General features: G+C 51.4%; 3 protein-coding genes across 3 annotated transcripts in view; 2 read left to right on the forward strand and 1 right to left on the reverse strand.

Moving 5' to 3' along the window:
* Myrf (myelin regulatory factor) overlaps positions 1-7,624 on the forward strand; it is a 32,252-nt gene extending 24,628 nt beyond the window's left edge. Inside the window, exons 18-26 of the mRNA XM_052190198.1 lie at positions 169-237; positions 878-966; positions 1,057-1,236; positions 1,456-1,707; positions 3,306-3,393; positions 3,619-3,693; positions 4,046-4,151; positions 5,165-5,239; positions 5,377-7,624. Coding sequence (XP_052046158.1) covers positions 169-237; positions 878-966; positions 1,057-1,236; positions 1,456-1,707; positions 3,306-3,393; positions 3,619-3,693; positions 4,046-4,151; positions 5,165-5,239; positions 5,377-5,457 — 1,015 coding nt within the window. The 3' untranslated portion in view covers positions 5,458-7,624. The remainder of the gene's footprint in view (positions 1-168; positions 238-877; positions 967-1,056; positions 1,237-1,455; positions 1,708-3,305; positions 3,394-3,618; positions 3,694-4,045; positions 4,152-5,164; positions 5,240-5,376) is intronic.
* Positions 7,625-7,964: 340 nt separating this feature from the next.
* On the reverse strand, positions 7,965-11,942 carry Tmem258 (transmembrane protein 258). Its single transcript, XM_052190183.1, is given in 5 exon segments — positions 7,965-8,268; positions 8,744-8,880; positions 9,546-9,655; positions 11,834-11,863; positions 11,865-11,942. Coding segments are annotated over 4 exon segments (345 nt in total). The 3' UTR covers positions 7,965-8,268; positions 8,744-8,753.
* A 185-nt stretch (positions 11,943-12,127) lies between these two features.
* Fen1 (flap structure-specific endonuclease 1) lies at positions 12,128-16,550 on the forward strand. The gene is made up of 2 exons (XM_052190173.1): positions 12,128-12,414; positions 14,591-16,550. The coding sequence occupies exon 2, from the start codon at positions 14,610-14,612 to the stop codon at positions 15,750-15,752; it is 1,143 nt and encodes a 380-aa protein (XP_052046133.1). The 5' UTR covers positions 12,128-12,414; positions 14,591-14,609; the 3' UTR covers positions 15,753-16,550.
* The last annotated feature ends 3,192 nt before the right edge of the window (positions 16,551-19,742 follow it).

The raw sequence follows: 19,742 nt of genomic DNA on the forward strand, positions 1-19,742 counted from the left end.
AAGCAGCTGAGATCAGGGAAAGTGGGCTGCCTAGACTCTTTCCCGCTCCAGGCTCTGGGAAGGCCTGTTTGCAGACATCACCTGGGAAGACCACAGAGCCTGCCATAGAGAAGCAGTGTTGGGTGGTGGCTTGCATTCAGACAGTGACACTTTTTCTGTGGCTCCCAGCGTGGTGTCCATGTCCACACTGTATGTGCTGAGCCTGCGCTCTGAAGAGGACCTGGTGGATGCTGATGGGTATGTCCCTGGGGATGGAGCTATGGCTCAGCCCTCAGGCCTGCTGGGACTAATGGAGAGTGGCTTGGGTCGGAGGAGCCAGGGAAGCTCTCTCTGAATGTGGGGTTCAGCCTTAGGCTGATGGCCTACTACAGCCTGTGGAGGTGGTGGTGGTGGGTCTCCTGGAGAGCGGGTGCTTTCTACAGGCCCCTTCCGGCCTGCTCAGTATTCCTTCGGTAGCTGTCTGGAGGACCCTTGTAGGAAGGGGGCAGTGCAGGGAAGGAGCACCAGAGCAGGACCTTTGGCTCTGTCTGTCACTGCCACACCCCAGCTCCTGAGGTTACCTCTGACTATGTCTTTTTCTCTCTCCTCCCGTGTCTGTTTCCCTCCTGGTCTCTCTGTTGTCTCCTAGCTCTCTTGCCGTGTCCACTTCCTGTCTTCTGGCCCTGCTCCGACCCCAGCAGCCTGGGGGGAGTGAGGCCATGTGCCCATGGTATGTCTAACCAAGCATCCCTCCCCGCCTCCTGCTAGACCCTTGTTCCTGCTTTTGCTCCTCATTCCTCCTCTCCACCAGCTCCTGCCCAGCCCTGTTCCTCTGGGACTCCCAGCCCCAGCTCCAAGGCTCCCCCAGTGCCTCTGAGCTCAGCCCACCCTCTCTTAGCAGGTCCAGCCAGAGCTTCGGGACCACACAGCTCCGACAGTCCTCTCTGACCACCGGACTACCAGGCACACAGCCCTCTTTGCTGCTGGGTACGTGTCTGGAGGGATGGGGTGGGGCAGGTGGCTGGGTGTGGGGTTCCAGTGTCTCCCTCCAGCTCACAGAGCTTCTGGCTTCCTCAGTTACCAATTCAGCCTCAGGACCAGCTCTCCGTGCCTTGGACCTGTGCTCCAGCCGGCCCTGCCCCGTCGTCTGCTGCTCTCCACCCATCTCCAGTCCTGCTACAGATCCCAGCCCAAGCCCCACTCTCACTCCTTCTCCAAGCCCCAGCCCTGACCCCAACCCTGACCCCAAGCACTCAGGTATGGATGTTTTGGGGGTAGGGCCAGGGTTGGCAAGGGTGTTTGGTATTAAGTTGTATCCAGAGAAAGGCTCCAGAGAGAATGCAGGAGGGACTCCTGGTTTGGAAGTTTGGGGAATCACTCCCACGGGAACCAGAAAATACATGAAAGCTCACAGACGCCCAGGACAGGAGGCAGCTGGCTTCCTCTTTCTTAGCTTATCCTTGCTTCTGTCCATAGGCCCCGGCCAGATGGCCCCGCTGCCAGTCACCAACATCAGAGCCAAATCCTGGGGCATCTCGGCCAACGGCATCAGCTATTCCAAGCATCCCAAGAGCCTGGAACCTCTAGCCAGTCCTGTGGTCCCCTTTCCTGGAGGGCAGAGCAAGACCAAGAACAGCCCCAGCTTCAATCTCCAAAGCCGTGCCCGCAGAGGAGCCCCACAAGCCAGCCCAGGCCCTGCCCAATCCACTCAGACCCAGGGCCAGCTAGGTACTTGACTTTTAACACTTTGCAGCCAGGCCTAGCCAGGCCCATTGTCCAGGGCCCACTTCAGCCGGTCGCGTGGCTTCCTGGGCACGGAATTGTTAGTAAGCAGACATCAGGAATCAGACCTCATGTAGATCATGCCATTTAATCCTCACATTTTGGCAGGGGAGATAACTCAGAAGGTAAGGTAGTTGCTTTGAAAGCACGCAGGCCAGAATGGTACATTTCCCAGAATGTATCAGGTGTGACGGCCCACACTTGCGATTCCAGTGGTAGCAAGATGGAGGTGGAGACGGGTGGACTCCGTGGACAGCTAGCCTAGCCTGCTTGATCAAGCTTCAGCTAATGAGAGACCCTGTCTCAGACAAAAGGAGGAAAGCTCTGTTGCCATGGTTCAGAAGAGGAACTGGAGACTTAGTGAAGGGTCATAGAGCCAGCCTGTCAGCCATCCAGCTAAGATTCTGTCTCTAGTTTGCCAAATTCCAGATGACATTTACATCCTCTCTGCCAGGATGGGAAAGGTGACACACTAGGTAGGACCTCAACCTCAAATCTTTGGTTTTTACCTAAATAGAACTCGTTTTAGCGTAGATGTGATTTTTCCCAGGCTGACTTGTTTGCCTTTTCTGGCCTCCTGGTAGCCATAACCAGTGTCTCTGCTGAGACCTGGGCCTCCTCACTATGGCTTCGTGGCTTAGAAAGCGTGGTTCGTGCAGACAGACGTTCAAAGTGGTGGGGCAACTCCCAGGGGTGGACGCTCACCTCAGCCTCACAGGTGCTCGAGATATGCATGGCTCCACCTGAGTGTGCGCAGGTGAAGACACCTCAGAGTGACAGGTCCCCAGGAAGAGGGACGGAACACAGTCTAGGAGGACCAAGGAAGGAGGCAACTAGGGAAGGCTTCCCACAAGAGGGGACATTGAGCCATCTTTGAAAGACATCTGGGGGGGGGTTGCCTAAGAAGAAAGCCATCTTGTCTGTATCAGGGAGCTTCACAGGGTGTTCTGGGTGCTGCTGCACACCCGAGTTTGTGCCTTAAAGAGCTGAAATGAGCCAGGTCAGGCAAATGGTCAGAGGCTGGTGACCATAGCTTCCCACTTCTGGGGTGAAGGGCTAGGCAGCAGTGGGCCTGAGATAATGAGATGAACATATAACCTCATCTCCCAACTCCATGCTACACCTCAGCGCCTCAGCAGTGAGCTGGCTCATGACAGCCACATGCTGGGGGCAGCCCTGCCTGTGTGTTCTGTTCTTCTACCCTTTCATGGCTGGTTTCTGCTGCCACAGTGACAACTGCTGCGCCCAGGGCTGGGAAAGAAATGCAGTGGTCAGGAGCAGAGACCCCAGAGGGGTCCTGTACATCGCTGACTGGAGAAGGACCTCTGCTTGCTGCTGAGTGTCTTGGTTTTATGAGAGAGACAGCTCTCAGGCTTGTGGGAACTAGCTGCTTCTAGGGCTGCTGGGAAAGGGGTGTGGTTTGATACTGTTGTGAGGGTATGGAAAGAATTCTTGCTTCCACTGAGGTGTGGAAGTCCAAGTATAATGTCACTTGGATTCTACCTTTCCCCGTTTCAATGCCCCAACAGCCTCTCTTCTTCCAGACCCAGTGCCGTCCCTGACCTCCATCCAGCTGCTGGAGAATTCCATGCCCATCACTTCTCAGTACTGCGTGCCAGAGGATGCCTGCAGGTACAGTGGGCTCCCTCTCGTCACTGCAAGGAGGGTCCCTCAGGTGCCGTGAGCCCAGGCAGTTTGGATGCTCAGATCTTGGTGCTTTGGGTAGGAACTTTTCCCCTAAGTTTGGGAATCCAGGCCTTTCCTGTTTTCCGAGGGCTTCAGTATAGAATGATGCTGAGGAGGAGAGCGGGAGACTGACAAAGTGGCCTCGCTTAGGTACCATCTTCGCCCCTTTAGGCTTGGAAACTTCACCTACCACATCCCTGTCAGCAGCAGCACACCACTGCACCTCAGCCTGACCCTGCAGATGAAGTGAGTGCTAGTGTGTGTGGGGGGGGATGGGGGATGGGGGGTGAAGGGGGTGGGGGTGAACCACGTGGAAGCCCCCAGAGCCTCAGAAAAGTCAAAACTAAGTGTTTACTAAATTTCTTACATGGAGGGTCCAGGAGGGGGACACTGCTGTTCGGGGTTAAGTAGCTATAAGCCTCTGTCTCACCGGGACTACATGGGATAGTGGGAGAGGCTTCCTCCATTCCAAGCCCTGGACTATTCCATGTGGTTTTCAGGCTGTGAAGATACAGCGTGTCTCGGGTGGGGCTGGGCTGGATGGGACAAGGACATGGGGAGCTGCAGCTGCTCAAACGGGAGCCCACCTATTCCCTAGTTCCTCCACCCCTGTGTCCGTGGTCCTGTGCAGCCTGACATCGAAGGAGGAGCCCTGTGAGGAGGGAGGCTTTTTGCAGAGGTTTCACCCCCATCAGGACACCCAGGTAGGCTCAGGTGGGAAGCTGTGGGCTGGCCAGGTCTCAGACCTTCTTGTCGGGATAGTGATCACAGAATGATGGGAAGCAGAATGCAAGTATGTCTGCTGGGACACAGTTGGGCTTCTGTGCCTGGGGGGGAGGGGCATGCTTGTCAGTCTTCATTCATCCATTGTGACAGGTGTCTGCATCCCCCATGACAGTGCCCACCATGGGCAGAGCTGAGCTCCCCACCCCACTCCCCAGGAGGCAAGTGTGGAGTCCATGGCCCTCACACTCAGGGCAGGCCAGTGATTGACAGATGCTATTAGAAGAGCCCTGGGCTCCAGGTGGAAGGCCTGCTTGGTTCTGTTGCTCGTGGTGATTTCTGCTCACTTGTTTGTTCGAGTGTCTGCTGAGGCCTGTTGTCTCCTTCCCTGTGCTTCCAAGACCCTGTTCTCCAGGGAGGGAGAGAAGACAGGCATAAAATACTGTGAGCAGAGGAAGGAGGGGTTCAGGGTCATAAGGAAGGAGACCCATGGCTTCACAGGGAGGGATACTTAAGGACAGAGGGACAGCCAAGCCAGTGAGTCACTTTTAGCTGTGGGGCTCTGGCCTAAACCCACACAACAGAGGCCAAGTCAAAGCCTCAGGTAAGACGGGCAAGCTGTTTATGACTGCCCACCCAGGTACCCTGTACACACACCCCGCCGCCATACTGTGATGGATAGCCGTAAAGACCTGAGTTTGAATCCAGCTCTGCCATATATGTGTTTTGAAGGATGCAAGAGACTGCAGATGGTGGCAGCACCTCTGCTTGAATTGCACTGTGGTGGTGGGCATGGTTAGTGAGACACTCCGCACAGCCCAGAGCATCAGGAGCTACCAGACAGGAGGAGGCCTTGGCTAGGGACGGCAGTCTGCAGAGGTGGCTACGCCTGCTCTCAAAGTGCAGTGTGCTCACTCCTGGGCTTCGACAGCCACGCTGGGAGGAATGCTGGTCGACAAGGCTGCCCCGACCTCTCTCTTCCGTCTCTCTCCAGGGCACCTCTCATCAGTGGCCAGTAACCATCCTGTCCTTCCGTGAATTCACATACCACTTCCGGGTGACACTGCTGGTGAGGACAGAGGCCCACGGAGACAGAGGGCACTGCTATGCAGTGTGGGGCTTGGGAGAGGAATAAAGGCTTTGCAAAGCATGGTAGGTAGGGCGTGGGGCGGCCACCTTACCCATCCTCATTTCCCTCTCACATAGGGTCAGGCCAACTGCAGCTCAGAGCCCATCGTTCAGCCAGCCACAGACTACTACTTCCACTTCTACCGCCTGTGTGACTGAGCTGCCTCCCGAGGCGGTGCCACAGCCGAGACTGGGGTCCCTGGGCCCTCAACACTGGATGTGAATGTGTTACACTGGAGCCTGCTGCAGGCCAGCTCTCTGCTCTTCACGGCCTCCCTTGACTGGGGAGACCGGAAGTCCTTACACTGGAGTTGCTGGGCCAACTGATCACCCTCACACAGCACAGAGGGGCTAGAGGGAGCAGCCTCCTGGGTCTTCCTTCTGGCCATCCCTTGGGGCAGCAGAGGGCCAATTCATGGCTGTTTAGTTACTGTTCCCGGAGGGCTGGGTTGCCCACTCCCATTCTCCCTGCCTTCCCTTCCGAGCTGTGGTAGAGTGAAGACCCATGGGGTTGGACCCAGACCTCTAACACCTGGCTGGGCCCAAGGCTATGCAGAGTCAATAACTCTCACCATTTATGCTGTTCCCAGGAGGGACAGCTTGGTAGGAACTTTCTGGGGTTTGACTGTTACACTAGACCTGGATTTCTAAGCTTTAAGTGTGGTTGGTTCAGGAGAGTTTTCCCTGGGAGAGCTTAGGTCCTAAGAATCCCTGAGGTAGTCAGGGCTAGCCCCGGATGGCTGGAGAAGCTGACCTTGTGCCTTAAGTCCACTAGTGCCTGATGGAACCACCCTCATAGGGCTGAATCAGTGGGGCTGATAGGCCAGGTCAGCCTTGCACCCTTGAACTTGGAGGACCCTGGAAGGGGTAGTTCCCTGCAAGCTCCTAAGATCTGTGTTCCTGGGAGGTTCCCAAACTCATGTGGAGTTGGTGACAAGAGCAGAAGAGCAGGAACCCCTGCAAGCAGACTGGTTTCCACTGGAGGAATGCAGATAACTTTTATTAATGATGTAATTACTAAATGCACTTAAACCAGGCACCAAGGAGTAGGACAGAGCTGGAAAGCCGCGTGGGCCTCAGCACGGAGGGACACTAGTAGACAGGACTCCAAGTCCCTTTATTGTAGCTCGGCTCGATGTGCAGTGGGTGCCATCTCTGCCTCTTCTACCCCCAGGAGAGGAGTGGTGGGTTTGGGTTAAGAGGTTTTACTCAAGTGACAGCTTCAGCATTTCTTGGTAGCACCTATAGCATTCTGATCACATGCGGGCTTCTGGAAGGAGTGTGCCAATCAATTAGCCGCATGTCATAGGGTCAGCAGTGGGAAAGGGGACTGCTCTTACCTTGTGGTATTTTGACCTTGTGGTATTCTGACCCTTTGGAAACCAGGCCCTGCTTTTTCCACCCTCCCATCCTGAGCTCTAAATGGGAGGTCTTTCTATAGGGGAGCTGAGTTTGGGGAGCCTATGAACCGTGGGTCCTGCCAAGTATCTCAAAGCACTTATCCTCAGGATAGGGAAATAGCGGGGACACCTTGCCCCCAAGCTTTCTCTCCAACTTGGTTCCATTCCACCATTCTGCCACAGGAATCACAACTCTCCACATCAGGCCATGCTTGCCTTAAGACCTTGTTCTGTTCTCTCACAAGGTAGTCCTTCCCACAGTACCTTAAGATTGCCCAGACTTGCTGCTTTAGTGGCATGCTGGGGCTCCCTTACTGGAGGGGGAAGTGTTCCTGGATTGTGACCCCTCAGTCCGTAACTGGAAAGTGACCCTCTTCTACCCCCTGGAGTCCACCTGGACACAGCCAGCCCTAGGCTCACTGGCAACTGCCTATTTGCATGCCTGGGAAAAGGTATTCAGTGTGAGTTGGGGCCAAACTTGGGCTCTAAGCTGCGGCTCCAAGCTGCTTGAGGGGGTCAACCTTGGACCAAAGTTGCCTTAAGCCCCAAGTATAAAGGGCTTAGGGGAGGTGTGGGGCCACAGGCTGGACGACGACAGCCCAGCTGGCACTCCCTTCCTCTCTTCCTTCTGCTGTGTTGCTATAGCCACTGGGCTGGTCTGCCCCTCGCCGCTTTAGGCTGTATATAGCACCCCCAATCCCTGCCCATGCTGTATCCCTCAGCAGCCTGCGTGTTCATAGAGCGCCTCCCCTTTTGTTAACTCCCCACTTTTCTCCGTGAGCTCGGACTCCTATTTATCTTGCACTCACTCTGACTCTGAGGAAGGCAGAGATGCCACTCGGCCTGCTTGCTCCCTCTCCCCAAATGATCCTGTTCTTCTGAAGTAAATATACGTATATAAATAAATGTATAAAGACTGCTTTGTATCTGCACTTGCCTCTGGCATCTTCTTGAGACTGCTCTGGTGGGAGTCACCTCAGAACAAGCTGATTAGAATCTAGTTTCTGAGGGGCCTAGAATTCCTGGCCACCACACAAAAGGACTAGAAAGCTACTCCGTATCTTTTTGCCCCTCATCCCTGGACTTGGGTTGACCACACACATATCCAAAAAACATTCCCCATGTACCTGCCACTGCCCACCTAGAAAGAAGCCATCTGAGGGCTGAGCCTAGGGGACCACAGCCCAAAGACGGGTGGCTGCATTCGGAGAAGACTGGTCCGGGACTGATGGGTACTGAAGAATTTGTTCTAAGACAACACCGAAGTAGGCACGGACCTTTTTTATCCACAGGCAAGCCTTAAACTAGTGACAATATGATACTGCTAAATAGCCCTTGCACCCACAGGAAGGACACAAATTTCTAGCATCAGGAACTGGTGAAAGGCAGCTAGGAAGTGGGAAAGGTGGGACTTTGACAGTCAAGGAAGCCCCAGTTCCATCCCCTCATAATGGACATGAGGCAGGCCTGTCACACATCTGCCTTTATTATAAACAGCAGGAGGGACACGTAGCAATGGTAAAAAATTAATTTACAAAAGCAGAGACTTAGTGAGCTGCCTGGTGGGTACCTGGAAGAGGAGAGCAGAATTGAGAATGAGTCCAATGACCTTTACGATCCCCTCCCTGTAACCCTGGGCCCCCTGAGCAAGGGCTGTACAAGAGCCAACAGGAATGATCACTGAGGATGGGTCACCACAACGGACTTCAGTGACCTGCTCAGTGTTTAAATTCCCAGTTCCTTTCTAAGTCATCTGTGTATGACTTAGAAGAATGCAGATATAAAACCATAGACAGCTTTCACCCACAACCCTACCAAGTATACTCCACAGCTTAAGTGAGCCCTTGAGTATATGGAGGACTGAGACTGGACACACGGGGTCACACTTGGCTCAAATCCCCATGAGGCGTGGGGACAGGGTCCTCCTGATCCTCCCCAGTCTTTCTGTCCCCATGAACCTTATAGTCTTGCACACACAGAGAGGACCCACTGATGTGGCTGTATGAGGCTTCTTTAGACATGTGCCATCTTGTCACAGTTCTTACCCTTGGAGACTCATACGTAGATGCCAACCCAGAGCAGGAGGAAGAGGACTCCAAAGCCCATGAAGAGTGAGGCCACCAAGGAGATGAGGAGCTCTTTGTAAATATCGCGTGTGTACTTGGTAGAGGTGACCTCATAACTAGGTAGGACTGCTAAGGAGAACCAAAGATGGACTACAGTGCAGGAGCTATCTCGGATTACCCCTCATGGAGAAGCATAGGCTAAGGGATTCCTGGGAGGTTTGCCGGGCTTGATGCGGCCAGGCAGAGGGGCCCAAGGAATGGCGTGGACTCTGATGCTCCACACCTCTAATATCCACCACGAGGGAAAGAAGCCCACAGCACTTAGGCCAGTCGCCTCTAGTCATGTGTCACTCATGGTACAGCTAGGACTAGGTGCCAGACTCCTAGCACTCGAGCACATCCCTGCTTACATCACCTTTCTGCAGGGCGGACTGGCATATTCCTGTTCCCAGCACTCTCCAGAGGCAGAGGCAGATGGACCCCCATCAGTTTCACACCGGCCATGTCTGCACAGTGAGACCCTGTCTTAAAACAAGACCAAACCAAACCCCAAATACCAACAAACCACCGTTCAAACCGCACTTTGAAAAGCAAACTGAGCTAACTTGAAGTTGGAAAAGAAGGCTTGCCCTTGGGCAGCACTGGCCTCTTAACATACTTTGTCTCAATCCCACCTCAAGGGGAAAAAGTAGCTGTTATCCAATGTGGTTTCTCTCTCAGTTCTATGGCCACCGATTCTGACCCCCAACCCCACCCCCGGCTGCAAATAAAGGAAGGATACACGAAGAACCAGGCAGTGAAGAACATGCCGATGGCCAGAAGGACCACAGTCAGGTGAGGGAAGACAGCCGGGTTCACTGGGCTGGTATACCTACTCATGGCCTCGAGCTCCTAGGAAAGAAAGCAGAGCAATCTCAGTTTTAATCTGGGGAGACCTTGGAGCAGCTGTGTACTACTGAGAACTCCTTCAAGTGAATCACAATGGAAATACAATCATTTTGTCTGTGTGTGTGTTAAATTGTACTGCCTTTATTTAATCTGTGTATGTGTGTGGGTTAAGGTACCAATGAGTGCGTGGGGAGGTCAGAGGTCAAACTGCAAGAATTGGTTTTCTCCTTCTACCATGTGGGTCCTGGGAATTGAAGTCACCAGGATTGAAAGTAGGTGCATTTACCTGCTAAGCCATTTTGCAGGTCACCCCCACCCTCTTTCCCTGAGAGTCACGCTCTACCATGCTTGAGGCAAGGTCTAGATTGGTTTTTGATCACTGTAACACACATTCCAGGTTAGCTAGCCCTCAGGCTTCTGGGCATTTCTGTGTCCATTTTCCACCTTTTCACATACATTTTCCATTGTGTGTGAGTTCTGGGATTACCACATCTGGCTTTTTTGTTTTTTTGAGACAGGGTTTCTCTGGGTAGCCTTGGCTGTCCTAGAACTCACTTTGTAGAATAGGTTGGCCGCAAAATCACAGAGATCTGTCTGCCTCTGCTGGAATTAAAGGCCTGCACCACCATCACCAAGTCACATCTGGATTTTAAAAAAGTAATGTGGGTTTTAGGATACAACTCAGGCTATCACATCAAACCCTTTGCCTAGGAGCCATCTCTTAGCCCTACATCACATCTTAAAAGTAGGGATGTGGCAGGCTTTGTGGTAAACATTTGCCCTGCATAAATGAAGTCTTAAGTGTGATCCCCAGCACTGGGGAAAAACAACAACAACAAAAAACAACCATAATAACAAAGAATGGCGGCAGCAGCTTTTCATTTGGTGAGAGAGAGCAGCTAGAGTCAGAGGTTCGGGAATACAAAGGGCTGTGGGTAGTGGCTCTTAGGGTTTTCTAGCTAATGATCACTATGTAAGTCATAGCTCTGCTTTCGGGAAGACACATAAAGAAAAAGCATACCCACAATTTTCACTGCTTTTGGAACTGCGTCCAGACTCTGTTAATCTGTGCAGGAAGCCGGACCCTAGACTAGTACAGACAGCTCAAATTCTAATTCAGGAGTATGGTTTTTCATTGCCTTAGGAGGGAGCCACGGGATCTCCTGGCAGAAGACAATTGGGATAATTCTGGCCCTACTGAATCATCAGAGTCTGAGTTAAGTAGTTTAATACTATTTGTGTCACAGGGCTGATGCATGATTGAAGAAAGACGAATATTGACACATCTAGTTTACTGCCAGGCATAGACTAACTTGTATTTAGGAAGGAAACAAATACCTACTTAATAGGTACTTGTTTCCTTCCTAAAGTTGCAAAGACTGATGAGATAATCCGTGTGAAAGGGCTATAAACGTAAAGTTCTGTACAAATGTTAACTTCCATTGTCACTCCCTAGCCAATGTTTCTAAAGTCCAGAACATAACAACTCCAGCGAAGTAAACTGAGCCCATTGTTCTAAGAGACACAGGAATTCAATTCAGTAAACAATTATGCCCTCCCTCCCCCAAAAGAGCCAAGGACAATTGCTGCCATTTACGGAACCTCCAAATGCAGGCCCAGTGTTTGGCAACAGGAATACAAAGACGAATAGACATCATCCCAGAACTAGATGCACGTCAGATGGTGGTCACTAGGAGGCGTGGCAGATTTAAAAAAAAAAAAAAAAAGGAGTCTACGAAACGTGGCAAGAGGTGTGTACAGGCTGAGAACTCCCAGAAGACAGACAGAAGTACCTATGAGAGCTCAAAGTGTTTAGCAGGAAATGACATTTATACACGGGCCTTGGGGGATAAGTAAGATTTCAGTAAGGGAATCCTTCCAGACAGAGGTAACTGATCATAAGAAAGAGGAATAAAAGCGCGAAGGTTTTTAAAGTGCACCTTGTGACCTTCAGACTTATAATCAACGACATCATAAGCACACTGTGATGGAAACCTCAGCCTGAGGAATACATGGTAACGGGCTTGCTTTCCCGACCGTAACTCAAACTACAGTTTTAGCGGCGTCCCACCCACCGGCCACTGAATACTGAGGCCTCCGCGGAAGAACGCAGTGAGGACCGGGTGCACAAGAGCTCTAGGTCCTGGCCCACAGCGCTGTCCACAACTCCCATCATCTCACCATTTTGCCCCGCACAGGATAAACCACCGATCCGCCACCGGAAGAACACGTCGGCAGGAGCAAGCGCGTTGAGCAACAGGAAAAGGATGTGGTCCCTTGCGCGTGGCATTGTGGGAGTTGTAGTCCCATCTTTTCAGCGGGTGATGGGAACTAGGACTATGGGGACCTGCTGTGAGTAGCATGGGGTCGGACTGTGGGAAACAGTGGTGTAAAGTTTAGGTTTTAATTCATTTTTTTCCAGAAAGAACGTCCACTATGAAAGCTGCTATCGGACGTGGCAGGGCCTACACTACACTTCCCAGGAGGCTGTTCGCGCCTGGTAGATCACGTGACGGGAGCGCGGGCTTTGGAAGGCTGTGAAGCTGGAAACGACTTCGGTTCGACATTGAAAGAACGGGCTCGGGACTGTTCAGAGAACGCTGGGGACTCCAAACCACTGCCAGCTGCTGAAGCCTCGTGCACTCGAGGCGGGGTGAGGTCTCGAGGAAGCATCTCTGAGAGCGGCGAGGGCAGGACCAGACAGCCCGGGGCTTGCGCCATTCGCACTGCTACGAGCATCTCTCTTCGCCTGTAGGAAGAAGGTGAGAGAGACCCTCCTCCCCGTGGGGACTAAGAGACCAGAGCGTGTTCGTCCTAGAACCCTGTGAGGAGTATGGAGCGGGGAAGTTTGTGCCTTTAAGGAAATGGGCTCATGATCTGCTGACGTCAAGAGACTGTGCTTTCTTGTATTTCTGGCAGAGGCAGGTGTTGGAAAAGTCCTAAAGGACATTTCTGGTTAAGGGAAGTCTGGAAGATTCCGCAGAACAGTGGGGCCCAGCTAATTCAGAGATCGATCAATTGGCCTCCGGGGAGCGGGCCGCAGGGGAGCTAGGCGTTTATCCTGCCTGCAGCCATTTCATTTAAGGCTTTGCTCTCTGGAAGGTCCTGTGGAGGCGGGACTGAGGCTATCAGGGCAGAACAGGTTTCCCTCTGTGTGACACGATTGGTGGTAATATCCTGTATTCATTCTAGCAAAGTAAAGTGAGGTGTGAAGCGTATGGTTTACTAGGGAACATGGCACAGCATCTGGTGAGGTGTGTATTCCATCTGGTATTTTGGTTGACCGGTTCTGCAAGGCAGAAATGATTGTCATTCTTGTTTTACAATTCAGAAATGACTTGTGTTTCACAATGCTGAGGATGTAGGGCACTTGCTAGCATGTGTGAGGGCTCTAGGTCTGTCCCCATTATTATACACACACACCACCACCACCACCACCACCACCACCAGATTCAAGGCTGAGTTTTTATTTGATTTCTGGGCTGGGCATTCAGCATGGGACTTCATGCATGCTAGGCAAGCCATTGTACCGGTGAGAGCTTCAATCTTCAGCCCTAAGGCTGAGCTTTTGCTGCCTGTATCTTAGAGGAACCACAGTAATACAGACCAGGAAGAAGTACGAAAGGATGGCATGCGGGAGACACAGCTGAGCAAAAGAGAGGCAGGTCTTCTCACTAGGCTTCCATACTGGACAAGTAATGTGTGCTGGGTGGGGTGTTTGTAGTCAGGAAGGGAACTACACAGGGTCACTTGGGCTTCAGAAAAGACACAGTGAAGTAAGATTGGGAACAAATTAGAAGAACTGACAGGGCTTTCTTATGGTATGAACACACTTAACATTGGGTGAGCAAGATAATTTTAATAAATTGCATATTAGAAAATTCTTTTATTATACATTTGACACATTAATATGACTGATACAATGCAGATATTTTTGTTTAAGATGGGTTCTCTTTCCCAACTTAATTTTTTGTTTGTTTTTGAGACAGGGTCTCGCTGTGTAACCCTGGCTGGCCTGAGCCTTGCTGTGTAGACTAGGCTGGCCTTGAATTCAGATCCACTTGCCTCTGCCTTCCAAGTGCTGGGATTAAAGGCATGTGCCATCACTCACAACTAGTTTTGTTGTTGTTGTTGTTTTGTTTGTGTTTTCCTCTTTTTTCTTTAAAGCCCATTTAAAGAAAAATAATTAGGTAAAAGAATTAATGTTTGGAAGAGCCAAAAATCGTGAGGGTAATTTTGGAAATGCTTCCCTAGGAACAATGTGATGGAAGTCTTCTTGAACCCCAGAAGTGCAATATTGGGCTGTGAGAATCCATCATGCCAGCCCTCAATTCAGGATCTGTGGGAAGTCATGGGGTTCACTTTCAGACTTAGAGAGGGAAGAGAGTACAAAGAGGAGGACTTAAAACTCCTCTGGCATCCTGATAAAGAGAGATCCTCGGGTGCTAAGGGAGATGGGAAGGGAAGGATAGCAGCATGTGAGATGGCCACCTGGTCCTCATGCAGAAGTGATTCCCTCGGGTCTGCTGCCTGAGTAGACATCTGTGGAGACAATAAATCAGACATAGTCACATTCACATAGACAGTCCTTACCTGCTCTTATGGCCGCACATCGCCTTTATGATCTCAGGACCCATCACACTGAGTAGAGCACTCTTGCCCTCTCTGATCCTGATGCAGACTAAAGTTGAAGTCACTCTGTGACAGATTGTGCCATTGCGTTATTCAGAGCCCTCATTCCTCCAAGCACCCAGACCAGCTTCTGATTCTTAGGAGGCCTGCTTGAGAAGGGTGCTTCTTGTTCATTGCATCTTCTTGGAGTCCTGTGGTGTTTCATGTTCAGTTCGATTAATCGTGAGATTGGTGAATGTTGCAACTTAAAACCTTTGTTCTTTTGTGTGCTCTCAGTTCCTCCTCTTACTTGCCTTTTTCTTTTAGCCATCACCCCTGTGTTACCATGGGAATTCACGGCCTCGCCAAACTAATTGCTGATGTGGCCCCCAGTGCCATCCGTGAGAATGACATCAAGAGCTACTTTGGTCGGAAAGTGGCCATCGATGCCTCTATGAGCATCTACCAGTTCCTGATTGCTGTTCGCCAGGGTGGGGACGTGCTGCAGAACGAGGAGGGGGAGACCACCAGCCACCTGATGGGCATGTTCTACCGGACCATCCGCATGATGGAAAATGGCATCAAGCCCGTGTATGTCTTCGATGGCAAACCACCGCAGCTGAAGTCAGGCGAGCTGGCCAAACGCAGTGAGAGGCGCGCGGAGGCCGAGAAGCAGCTGCAGCAGGCTCAGGAGGCTGGGATGGAGGAGGAGGTGGAGAAGTTCACAAAGCGCCTCGTGAAGGTCACCAAGCAACACAACGACGAGTGCAAGCGCCTGCTGAGCCTCATGGGCATCCCGTACCTCGACGCACCCAGCGAGGCGGAGGCCAGCTGTGCTGCCCTGGCCAAGGCCGGCAAGGTCTATGCCGCAGCCACGGAGGACATGGACTGCCTCACTTTCGGCAGCCCCGTGCTAATGCGACACTTGACTGCCAGCGAGGCCAAGAAGCTGCCCATCCAAGAGTTCCACCTGAGCCGCATCCTGCAGGAGCTGGGTCTGAACCAAGAGCAGTTTGTGGACCTGTGCATCCTGCTGGGGAGCGACTACTGTGAGAGCATCCGAGGCATCGGGCCCAAGCGGGCGGTCGACCTCATCCAGAAGCACAAGAGCATCGAGGAGATCGTGAGGCGGCTGGATCCCAGCAAGTACCCGCTTCCAGAAAACTGGCTCCACAAGGAAGCCCAGCAGCTCTTCCTGGAGCCCGAAGTACTGGACACAGAGTCTGTGGAGCTGAAGTGGAGCGAGCCAAATGAAGAAGAGCTGGTCAGATTTATGTGTGGTGAAAAGCAGTTTTCTGAGGAGCGAATTCGCAGCGGGGTCAAGCGGCTGAGTAAGAGCCGCCAGGGCAGCACCCAGGGACGTCTAGATGATTTCTTCAAGGTGACCGGCTCGCTCTCTTCAGCTAAGCGCAAGGAGCCAGAACCCAAGGGGCCTGCTAAGAAGAAAGCAAAGACTGGGGGAGCGGGGAAGTTCAGAAAGGGAAAATAAATGTGTCGTTCCCTTCACTGTCCCTTGACCCCAGGATAGCTGCTTTGTGCCCTCCCCTAGAGCAATCCCCTCACCCTTGTCTTGAGGAGAGTTAGAGTTCATTGCTTCCCAGCGCTGCCCTTCAGAGCTTTCTCTCTCCTGACCCTGTGGCAGGAAGGCCATAGCTCTCTGCTTTTCCTCATTTTTTAGCTCAGGAAAGATATCAGGCTCAAACCACTTCTCAGGTTAACAGACACTGTAGCCACTGTTCTGTGTAACTGCTAGCGACATCTTAAGGAAGAACAAGATTAAAGCAGGAAGAGTGTATGGAGATAATTTCCCAGCTGGCCGGCTGGTGAGGCGAGATGACCGTAGACCATGACTGACTACTGCCCATTCTGCTTTCACTGTGCCCTGAAGGACACTCATCAGCCTGGGGTTAGCTGACCAGAGCTGCAGAGAGAGGCAAGCAGAGGGGAGTCTGGCTGACAACAGATTTAATACTGACTGACTGTTTTGTGGGCAGAAATTGGAATTTGCTGTCTGGTGAGTCCACTAGTTGTGCAGGGGAGTGAAAAAGCAGTGTTTAGGTTTTGGTTTGTAGTTTTTTGTTTTTGTCTCTCCCCTCTCCAGTGTTGGGAATTGAACCCAGGGCAAAGGCATTGAGTGTACCACTGACATGTAGCTCCGAATAATGCTCTGACCGCCTTTCTGAGGCAAACAATTGGATTGAGGTTTGAGGAAAAGAAACTTGTTCATGGGCTGTTTCTATTTGAAAAGATGTAAAGAAAAAAAAAACCAATAAAATTATAAAAATGACCAGAATGTGGCTTTCTGAATGTTTGAAAACTCCCTGAGTGCTTTAGTTTCCTGTAGAATAAATACAATGGTCTCCTTTCCCCTCTGAGTTCCCAGCAGCCTGGGGTTGCCTTGGTAACAGGTGGTTTGTTTAGGAGTGGCCACAAGGTGGCGCTGTGCCCATGTAATGTGGCCACAGCAGCTGCGGTGGCATCAGCCTTTTGCACTGCAGTTTGATTAGCTTGACTGGATTTCACGTGTTGCACCTGTCTGTGAAGTAACGGGGTCCCCTTGAACTGTCTTGTAATTTAAACTATCTCATAACATCCAGGCAACTGATAGGCCACTTGGTAAACACGTGTGTTCTACCAGGCGGTGGTGGTGGTGCACACCTTTAGTCCCAGCGCACAGGTGGCAGAAGCAGGTCAGTCTCCAAGCTCAAGGACCCCCTGATCCACAGAGCAATTTCCAGGCCAGCCAGGGCTACACAAATCCTGTCTTGACAAACCAGTAAAACAAGCAGGTAAATAAAAGAAGCTTTGTTCTTACTGAGATTTCAAGTATTTAGGAAGAATGTTTGAAAGTTTTTGAGTACTAGTACATTTAGGGTTTCCCAGAGGAATGGAACAGATAGAATGAGCTATGTATATGTTAAAAGGGTATTCACTAGAGTTGCTTACAGAGTGTGGTCCAACTAGTCTAACAAAAAAGCCAAGAATTCAGAAATTCAGTTCACAAGGGATGTCTCAGCTGGTCTTCAGTCTACATGAAGAATCCTAAAGAAGCAGGCTCTAATACCAGAGAAGGGATGTCTCAGCAAGAGGATGTGTGGGCCAGAAAGAAGCCAAAGCCTCCACCATGTCCTTTTGCGGGAACTGCCACTAGAAGGTGTAGCCCAGAGTTAGGGTTGAGTTTTTTTTTTTTTTTTTTACCTTCACACAGGTTGGCCCAGCTGCCAACCTAGTTGATTCCAGACATGATCAAGTTGATAAGCCATTATAACTAGCAACGTTTAGTGGGGAGCTCGCCTGGTTGAGTTCTGAGCACATGACTAAGTTGCAAAGGCCTTGACAAATGGAGTAGAAGACTAACACCACGGGGTTTTCAAGTCCTCTCAGTTCTACGGTGGGGGCAGGCGAGCATGTGTGGAGGGCAAAGGACAGCCTTCAGGGATCTTCCTCACTGCATGCTATGGAGGTCAGACTCAAGTTGTCAGGACTTTCACCTGCCACATCTTTGCACAGTGGTTTTCAGTTTCCTTCCTGCGCCGCCCCCCTCTCCACCTCCCAGGATCTCACTATGTAGCCCTGGCTGGCCAGGAAGCCTTGAATTCATACTGTTTCCCAAATGAAAGCTTAGGTGAATGTAGACACCCTGCGGGCAGAGCACTTAGTTTATTCTCTGCTCTCGCAGTTGATAAGTAGAACTGACTTTACCAGATTAAATTTGAGTTCTTTTTTTACTCCCTGATTCCATAATTTGATTCTAAATGTGCAATGGCAATGAGCTAACCACCAAGCTGCACCGCCTGCGTGCAGTGGCCTTTAGTGCGCCACAGTCGGCAAGCGTTTGGAGCTCCGGCTTGCTTTGAAATCAGAACTGCTTGGCCTTTTCTGATTAGTGCTTGGCCCTGTGAATGTTCAGATGTTTCACTCAGCTGAAGTACAGCAGTTAAGAGGCATTGGCTCTGCCGCCTGATCAAGGCAGTGTGGGCAAAGAGAAATGTAAACAAAACTTAGCTGTAACCATGCTGAAATCAAACTAGGTCCAAAGGAAGAAAGGGCTCAAAATGGAAAGCTGAGGACTGAACCGTGACACCCATGAGCTCCTGCAGGAGGACCACAGCAGTGCAGTAGCTCTACCGATGGGTAGTGGGAGGAGCCTGGCCTTGGAAGTCACAGTCCTGCCCAGGTTATACAAGGGAACTGGCAGGGCGTCGTGTTCCCAAGGGAGCTGAGCTCACAGGCGGGAAGGGATTTAGCAGTGGCAGCAGCACCAAGGAATCTTGTGTATGTGTGTGTACGTGTTCCTGCATGTCTGAATGCCAAAAAGGCCAGAGGGTCAGTAACTGTCTGCCGTAGGTAGTCACTCCACCCTATTTTTTACCGAATCTGCTTACCAAATTGCCTGAGGTGGTGGGCCAGCAAGCTCTGCTTATGCTGGGCTCTAGATCTCCACACCTGGCTTTACGTGGGTCCTGGGGCTCTGAACTTGGGTCACCCCCATGCTTGGACAGGAAGTGCTTTACCAGCTGAGCCAGCTCCCCTTCTCTGAACCAGGGCATCTGGTAGGCATGTGCAGACAAGCAGCGCGGATTTCAAATGAGTAACAACATTCTTTTGGTCCAAATTAAATTTTATTTTTTAGCTTCATCAGGATGTGGTAACAACATTGGCACACAGATACTGACATTAGGGTCAATTAAGTGAAATGCCTGTGGCCAGGAAGTAGAAAGATGAAGGTAATAAAGACAGACATGGAGGCTAGAGTTAAGTTCAGATATTCTGCCACTATCTACATGAGCAGAAGTGACTTTCGGTCTAACCCTGTTTTCTTATCCGTCAGTGGATTTGAGATACCTCACTTTACCACTGTAACATTCTGAATCTTGTCATTTGGTGTCCCCCGTGGCTATGCAAAAGCCACAGCGAAGACTGAGGAGAGAAGGCCACGGTGGTTCAGATGCTCTGAAGACCTGGTCTTGGTACAACAGAGCTCACTGGTATTTGCTCAGACTGGCAGCCGAAGGCTCAAAGCCAGGGCTAGACAGACTGGTAGTGCCACATCCTTACCCCTGGTGGCAGGGATGGGGCGGGGTCGGCACCTATTCTGGAGGGAAGGAGCTAATAAAGGTAGCACTCTTTAATCCTGGTTTTCCCGAAGCCTGCTTCAAACAGGTTTTCGAGCAGGGCCGACCACTGGGAATGATCTGAGCTTTTCCGCAACCTTCCTGTTACTATACATCCCTTAACACCCTCATCCTGACCGCTTGCCATTTCTCCACAAACATGCGCTGCACTTGGCCTTCCGGCTTGAGGTTTTCTCCTTCCAGACTGGTCCTCAGCATGCTTCCAGGATAATCTCTTAGGCAGACAACGAAATAATTACTGCCCATGGATTTGAGGAGCAAGAGTGTGAAAGTGGACGTGGCGGTTAGGTCTCTCCGGGCATGTTCCTATGTCCTCTGGGACATATCTTTTACCAACCAGAAGA

This window comes from Apodemus sylvaticus, chromosome 1, assembly GCF_947179515.1.
Source record: "Apodemus sylvaticus chromosome 1, mApoSyl1.1, whole genome shotgun sequence".
Lineage (NCBI taxonomy): Eukaryota > Metazoa > Chordata > Mammalia > Rodentia > Muridae > Apodemus > Apodemus sylvaticus.